Raw genomic sequence first — 8285 nt, 5'->3', positions numbered from 1 at the left:
TTCGTCACCGCCACGTACGTTGGTTTCCACGCTGATCAGTATTTAATGTATGATTTAAGGTTACACTATGGATATAACCATGCGATGTTAGAAAATAATTTGCTCAACAATGTTTATGTATTATGTATTATTATGATATTCAAGTTTAATTTAAGTTTATGTTATGTTCATGATATTTTAAGCATGCTCATTCATGTATATGTAATGTATTAGTATTAAAGTGATTTAAATTATTTTAAACCCTTGTTATGTTAGCATGTTGGGCCTCTAGGCTCACTACACTGGTATGGTGCAGGTGAGTACGTAGAGGACATAGTACCCACGGGAGGCGAGGACATATGAGTGGACATGCAGTGATCCCCCGCGGCCGTCGTCTGAGTCTTTATGATTATGTTTTTATGGAATATTAAACATGTCCTTTTTATTCATTTTCAGTGGTTGGTACTAGTACATATTTTTATTGAAATATTTTCAGTGCATGCAAACTTTTATTTAATTGTTTAGAACAACATTTTTATTTAATGCATGACTCAGACATTTAATTTATTAAATGTTGCATTTTATTTGAGCTATTTTTAAATCTGTTTATTTTTGTGCATATATGTATGGGCATGTATGTACATCTATTTTAATTAATATTTTAATAATAAAAAAAAATTCCGCATTTATTAGTATTAGATGTTTCAGATGCGGTAATGGCAGCGGTAAGACCGAGAGCTCTAGGAATAATATCGACGGCCCGACCACACCGGGGATAAAGACGAGGTCAACTGCAAAAATAGAGGCGGAAGCAGCTGAGGGGGAGAGGGAGGTGCGAGCAGTGGCCAAAATGGCTCCGTCACTGGGGATAAAAAAAGTTCGGTGACAAAAATGGAGGCGGAAATGCAGGCAAAGGAGGAAGAGGCGCACAACAATAGGAAATCTAAGGGGAAGTCAAAAGATGAAGCTGAAGGTAAGATTGAGGGTGAGGGTGAGGTAGCTCTGGGTAAGGGAAAAAGGAAGATGGAGGAATCGCTGAGGGCCGAGAAAGTTAAGGGGAATGGGAAGAGGAAGATGGATGAGGAAAATAGGAAGAAAGTGCCGGACATCAAGATAAACATAGATCCTCCACATACTGTCAATTCATCACAAACTCCTCCACGTGCACATGGACCGGCATCCGTGAGGTAAATCCCAACTACGTGATTTCCATTAATTATATTGAGAATCGGACTTCTAGCTTTTTTATTTTCATCTGACCATTATTTTAGTTTTATTAAATAAATCCCAATTATGTGATATCCATGAATTATATTGAGAATCAGTAGTTTTTGGTTTTTTATTTTCATCTGAGCATTATTTTAGCTTTATATTTTCGTTTGACAGCATTGATATTATTTGATATGCTTTTGGCTGTAATTTTGGTTAGAATTTGTGATCCTTAAAGCTCTGCCCTAAATATGAATGTGATTGCCCTAAATGTGACTGTGAATATGTGAAATTATAAGTTTTCGCATGCCTCGTCATCATGGTGAGGAGAGTCTCATTCTATGGAAATAAAAAATGGACGGCTAGTGTTGTTGAGGTTAGGGCTGCTAGAGCGAAGGACGACTATGTTACGACTGCGATGACCAATTTGGGGTCGAGATTGAATGATATTGTGACGATGATAAAAAGTGATCAAGAATTCTGCCAATGCAACGACCTCTCATGTTTGGAGCGAATGAGAGAGGAAATTCGAGGATTGGATAAAAAAACATAATGAATCATTATCATCAAAGAAAGAGTAGCAGCTGCAGCAATCTGCTTTGAGATTTTTGACATCGTTTCGTTTTTTGTAGTCATGTTGGAACGATCTCACAAGCTGACTACGAATATTATACTAAGGGAGTTTTTTTGTAGAGCTTCTACAAAGTGTCTCTTAGCTTCTAGCTTCATAGAAGTGCTTCTGCGTATTTGTGAATGTTAAATTCTGCTTCAGCTTCAGCTTCTACAACTTTTACCCAAAAGCAAGAAGATAAAATTTGATGTTTTTTTAGCTTCTGTTTTTTGTTTAAGGTATAAAATTACAAGTTGACATATATATCCTTAATAAACTTATCATATTACATATGCTTTTATTATTTTTTAAAATATTTTTAAATTTTACATTATTATCACAAGTATTTTTTTTAAAAAAAAATAATTTTAAATTTTACATTATTATTACAAGTTATTTTTTAAAAAATATTTTTTATAATTTTACATTATTATTAGAAGCATTTATATATATATATATATATATATATATTTCATCTTCATACATTTTTGTACATATCTTGTATATTTATACAATTTGTTTTCATTTTTTTATTGATTTGATACATTTTTTCAAGTATTCATATTATAAAAAATAAAATATTTTTGATACAAAATTCATAATGTAAAATACTTTATAAACTCAATTTTTATAGTGTTAGTATCAAAAATTAAATAATCAAATAAGGAAATGATTGTCATTTAGTTAAAAAATTAAGCTTGAAAGTGATTATTCTCCAAACACTAAACTTTAGCTTGTATTAGTTTTCAACTTCTATTTCTAAACACTCTCTATTTTAGCTTTTCACCAACTTTAAAATAATTTCTACTAGAATCATTTTTAAATAAGTAAAAACTCTCCAAAACATTCCCTAAGAGATTACTGATTCTGATGATTGCAAGGATTAAGGGTATAAGCCCACATGGACACAGGCGAGTTGGTAAGGTCTGAGATGACGTGAGAAAAAATTCCCTAGCGTTGCGGGTTCGATCCTCGTGTGGAGCATATTTCTTGTTGAAATATTGTTGGGGTATGCTCTGGGGGTTGGCCATGTTGCTCGACCGCCCTAGGGTCTCTGCCGCTCGTGCACATCTCTCGATTTAACACTGCATGAGCCAATGGGTTTCTGACTCATGTGGGATAGGGTTTTCTTCGGGGCCAACCCTTTTGAAAGGATTATGAGTATAAGGAGGATTTTGCTATTCATTTTGTGATCTTTCATGCAGTTTTTTAAATATTGAAATTTCCATTTTTAAAAACTATATATATATATATATATATATTATTTTTTTATTTTTTGGAGCAAAAAACTAATATATTTAAAGTTTCAACAAGTCTGATAATACAAAGCCAGTGAAAAATAACGGAATAGCATTCGAGAATACCAAATTATTTTCCACAAAACAGCATTTACGGGCTGGTTCGTGAGCCACTTGGTTGGCTAAACTTGGACAATGTTGAATGATATTCCCCGGTACACTATAGCATAGGTTGCGAATATCTCTAGCAATCGGCTCAGCCATGGAAAATGGAGAAGGATTGTGAATGTCATGTATTGCTGTTAGAGCATCTGATTCAATAATCCATTTGGTCCAACCGGAAAGTAATAACAATAAGTGGGGACAATCATTTTAGTCTTTGTTTGTGTTGTATGAGTAACATTTGACTTTTTTTGCATGTTGTGAACTTGTGTGGTGCGTGTGCTTCTGAATCTCTGATAATTATGGACAATTTTATTATATCATTTCACCACCTTATATCGCTCGTGAATACGATTCGATGAACCTGTGAGCTTCCTCCTTTTTCATTTTCAACCCGAGACACCAAAACGTGGCACTACTTGTCTACTTCCAATCACCACTATTATATATCTCATTGGATCAAACTATTTTTACTTTTACGTATATTTCCAATGATAATATGGTGTATAAATTATATATATGCTCAAAAGTAGTAACTTGATTTGATTATTTTTGTCTAGCTTGCTCAAACACTTGGTAAATGAACCAATCCCATGGGACAAAATAATATACTAGGTCCCAATTTTTAATGCAAAGTGTCATCATGTGCCTAGTCATTATTGCACATGGATTCTCTTCAATTTTATTAATCCAACATTAAATGTTACACTACTATGAAAAGAAAGAAAGAATCAAAAGCGTGTTCTTCGATTTTAACACCTAGGTGAGACAGATGTGTGTTTCATCGAATTTATGTGTTAAAACTTTAAATCCAAGCTTTAATTCGGTGTTTGGATATCCAATATATGGTAACACCATTTCAACGAGAAATCATGTCAAGGATTCATACATAATGTTTCAAATCCTCTCGTGTCATTTTTATGGGATGAGAGAATAGGTTGTTAGGGTCATCAATCAAACTGTTAACTATATACGATAAGACTTGCGTGATCAATTTGACGTCGTGCTTTGATAGTATGCCTATATAACACATGAGGATCAAGAATCCTGGCGACACAAATACACAATGACCTCTCAAACGTCAAACGAAAAAAATAATTCGAGAGTTGGAAAAAAAGGAATTTTATAGAAGAATAATGAAGAATTATATATAAAAAAAAAAAAAACTGGCTAGTATCTCGAGCAAATGCAATATCTTTTCAAGAATTTAATTTAATTGTACAAAAACACATCTCACCTTCTATATTATATAACCAACCCTACTCCTACTGATCAAATTAGTATCAAGAAATTATTTATAACTGGGTTTTTCAGATTTTTTTTTTCTCACATTCAACATGCAAATCTCCAACACACAAATATATACCACCATAAACTAACAAATTAAAACACATGATTAGCAGTCAATAATTATCACAAAATTAATACATTATCACCTATATATACATTTACTAGCAATGCACACGAATTGAAGTTACAACAATACATATATATACACGTCTAAGAATTCCCATCAAGTACTAGTTGATCAATAAATACGGCCTCTCACCAATAACATTCCCCGGAGGATAATAATTACAAGTCATGAAAGAATCACCAGTGTCGCAAACAACTCGAGCACACCCGATCCTCCTCGTACTTGTCCACACGATCTGCGTGTAATGCCCACACATCTGCCCTTCCGCACAGCTATTGCTCCTATAACTGTAGTACTTCTCTTCGTCGGCCCACGCCCGCACCGCGTCCCCCGGACTCCACGTCGAGCCACTTCCCCAGTATATGTTCTCCCCTAACTTGAAGCCATCCTCGGGGAACGAGTGAGCTAGTTTGCAGTCTTCTTGCCTTTGTTTGGCCCACCACCCCGCGTAATTCGCCAGCTCCGAATCCCATATCAGAGGCAACTCCAACCTTGTTGCCCTCACCAAGTTGTGGCCGTACAAGAATTGTATTGATTCGCCTAGGCAATTCCAACAAAGTTGCTTTGAGATTTTTAATATGGTTTCGTTGTTTGTAGTCGCGTCGGAGACGATCTCACGAGCCGGCTCCGAATATCCTACTAAGAGGTGGCTGGTTGCGAGGATTATGAGTGTAAAGAGGATATTGCGCATCATTTTTCGGGTTCTTGGGAAACTCGCTTGAAGCTTTGTTTGATGGTGGTGTGGAGCAAGCGTTTTGTGCTACGACATATATATGTGCCTATGTATTTTGAGAGGACTATATAATATAATGTTCGTGGAATAAATTTTTGTGGTCTTTCATGCGGTTATTAACAATTTTTACTTATAATTACATTAATGGAAAATCTTAGTTATTTTATATAATAAATCCCTCCATACAGCCTCAAATTATATATTAGCTAGGTAAGATGACGTGCATGCACGCCATTTACAAGTACATTATTTTTGGGACCATAATTTTTTTGGTGCACGTACTGTTTTTTCATATTTTAGGTTTAATTAATTAATTATCATCTAAGTTAATTTTTAAATTTTGGTTGTGGTATGATAATTTTGATTATTTTTAACTCTTATGAGTCATGCATGTTTCTTTGGAGTGATGCATGAACTGAAAAATTAATTATATATATGTGACATCAAAAAATATTAATATATGTCGTACAAGAAATTGTCGACATGACACGTGAGTAATTAATTGAACTAAAATAACAAAAAAAAATTAAAATTAATGTCTCAAAACAAAATTTTAAAACTTATTAGATGAAAAACTAATATTAGACAAGTTAATAGGAGAAAAAAAATTCATTTTCCCTTTTTTTTGTCATCATATATAGTTTCACCCAATATTGTAATTGCATCACACAACTGATATTATTAATGCACCAGGGGTTACAGGCTGGAGTGCACCTAGAAATATTGATAAAATTGGCTTAAGATATATAAAATATCTAGATAATAAAATATTTTCCCCCTAAAAGACAAAATATTGAAATTTTCCATTTTATATAACTACATTCAGTAACAATGTAATTATGTTTTCCCATTGGAAAGCCAGAAATCTCCGTTCATAAATTATTCATTAATCCCTCCTAAATGTGTTTCAATTGCCACACGACATCGATCACTCATGACTGCTAATAAACCTCGTCATTTATGTTAATTATCATGTTACACCCACACAATCACTCTTCTATATATAAGACGAAATTACGAACAACGGTACTATAATTAAGCAAATACAAGAAATGATTGAATAATCGAAGATCTATATATAATCTCTAAAAATTAAAATGAAATTTGTGTGTGTGGGGGGGGGTGGGGGGGGGGGGGGGTTGGCATGCATGTTAATTTGCTTTCGTTGGAGTTGGGGAAGAAATGGGCAATATTGGAGCCATACATTTGCATGTTAAGTGGGGACAATCATTTTAGTCTTTTTGTTTGTGTTGGTATGTGTAACATTTAACTTTTTTTGCATGTTCTGTGGTGTGTGTGCTTCTGATAATTATGGACATTTTTATTATATCATTTCACTGCCTTGTAATATCGCTCGTGAATACCTTTCGATGAACCCGTGAACTTCAATATATATCCTTCCATTTTCATCCCGAGACACCAAAACGTGGCACTTCCAATTAATCACCACCATTATGTACAATATTTCCAATGATAATATGATGTAGAAATTATATATATATACTCAAAAATAGTAACTTGATTTGATTATTTTTGTCCATAGCTCAAACAGTTGGGAAATGAACAAAATCCCACGGGACAAAATAATTTTCCTAGGTCGCCCAATTTTTAATGCAATTGTCCGTCATCATGTGCTTAGTCATTAATGCACATGGATCCTCTTCAATTTTATTGATCCAACATTAAATGTTCCACCATTATGAAAATTAAATCCATCGAATTTATGTGTTTAAACTTTAATTAAATCCATGCCTTAATTCGGTGATTGAATAACGTCGACAAATCTTGCTTGATCGAGTACGATTCCGAGATTAATATCGCATGCATGGTAACACACCATTTTCACTGAGAAATCATGTCAAGGATCCATAAATAATGTTTCAAACCCTCTTCAACACAAAATGTTACATATGATATTGCTAGCTACAGACATTAAATCCACTTGTAAGCGGCGTAAACGGATCATATAGTTTGGTGTTATTCAAAAATTGAGGAGATTTATATATATTTATGGGGAAAGCACTAGTTTACATCATGATATAATTAAGTATACTATATTATATATAGAAGATAAATAAAAAATGAATTAGTATGGCCTTTGGCCAATATAATTACCGGGAGGATCATAATTGCAAGTCATGAAAACACCCCTGCCACCATAACAAACAACTCTAGCACACCCGATCCTCCTCGTGTTCCTCCACACTATCTGAGTGTAATGCCCGCATTGCTGACCGTACACGCACGAATTCGACCAGTAGTCGTACTCCCGAGCCTCGCCAACCCACGACTGCGCCGCCTGATCCGGCGTCCACTCGCCGCCGCTGCCCCAGAAGATGTTCTCCCCGTACGGGCCGTGAGAGTGCTCCAACGCGCAATCCATTTGCCTTTGGTACGCGTACCATTCCGCGTAACGTGCCACGTTCCAGTCCCATTGCAACGGAGCCAATCCCACCTCGGATCGGGCCGAGTTTTGTAGGTTCAAGAATTCTTGGATTTCATCTTGGGATGTCACGAAATTGTTGTCTAGAGTCGTGAAGAGAATTAGGAGCAAAAAGAGAATGAAACTATAGCCTGACACCATTTTTTTTAAATTTTTTGGGTGATGAAATTTGGAAGTGGACACTAAATTATTTATATATCTTGATCTGACATTAGTAAACCGGCGAGAAATTAATACGAGTAGTTGGATTATGTTGGGGTCTTAAAGTTGGGGAGTATAGGGTGTCAGCCATGTGCTATAAATGATAGCCACAGCACTAGTTGGGGCCAAAGTGCGCATTTTTCTTCGTATGGTTCCCAAAAGTGTCTCCATGAGATGGGTAAAGTGTCCTCAAATTGTTTTGGTTTTATTAAATTTCTATCAGATAGATGTTTGCTTTTATTTGCTGGCTAATGAGATTAAATCATGGGGTTTTATATATATATATATATATA

The 8285-nt window shown here is 34.8% G+C and overlaps 2 protein-coding genes across 2 annotated transcripts; one reads left to right on the top strand and one right to left on the bottom strand.

Moving 5' to 3' along the window:
* Positions 1–712: 712 nt before the first annotated feature.
* LOC140879384 (uncharacterized) lies at positions 713–1928 on the top strand. The gene is made up of 2 exons (XM_073283072.1): positions 713–1166; positions 1821–1928. Exons 1-2 carry the CDS (start codon positions 871–873, stop codon positions 1879–1881), a joined length of 357 nt encoding a protein of 118 aa, XP_073139173.1. The 5' UTR covers positions 713–870; the 3' UTR covers positions 1882–1928.
* A 2678-nt stretch (positions 1929–4606) lies between these two features.
* On the bottom strand, positions 4607–5403 carry LOC140884646 (pathogenesis-related protein PR-1). Its single transcript, XM_073291469.1, has one exon. The coding sequence runs from the start codon at positions 5307–5309 to the stop codon at positions 4719–4721; it is 591 nt and encodes a 196-aa protein (XP_073147570.1). The 5' UTR covers positions 5310–5403; the 3' UTR covers positions 4607–4718.
* Positions 5404–8285: the final 2882 nt, after the last annotated feature.

Source organism: Henckelia pumila, chromosome 2, assembly GCF_033568475.1.
Source record: "Henckelia pumila isolate YLH828 chromosome 2, ASM3356847v2, whole genome shotgun sequence".
Classification (NCBI taxonomy): domain Eukaryota; kingdom Viridiplantae; phylum Streptophyta; class Magnoliopsida; order Lamiales; family Gesneriaceae; genus Henckelia; species Henckelia pumila.
This window is presented reverse-complemented; position numbering and strand designations above follow the sequence as displayed.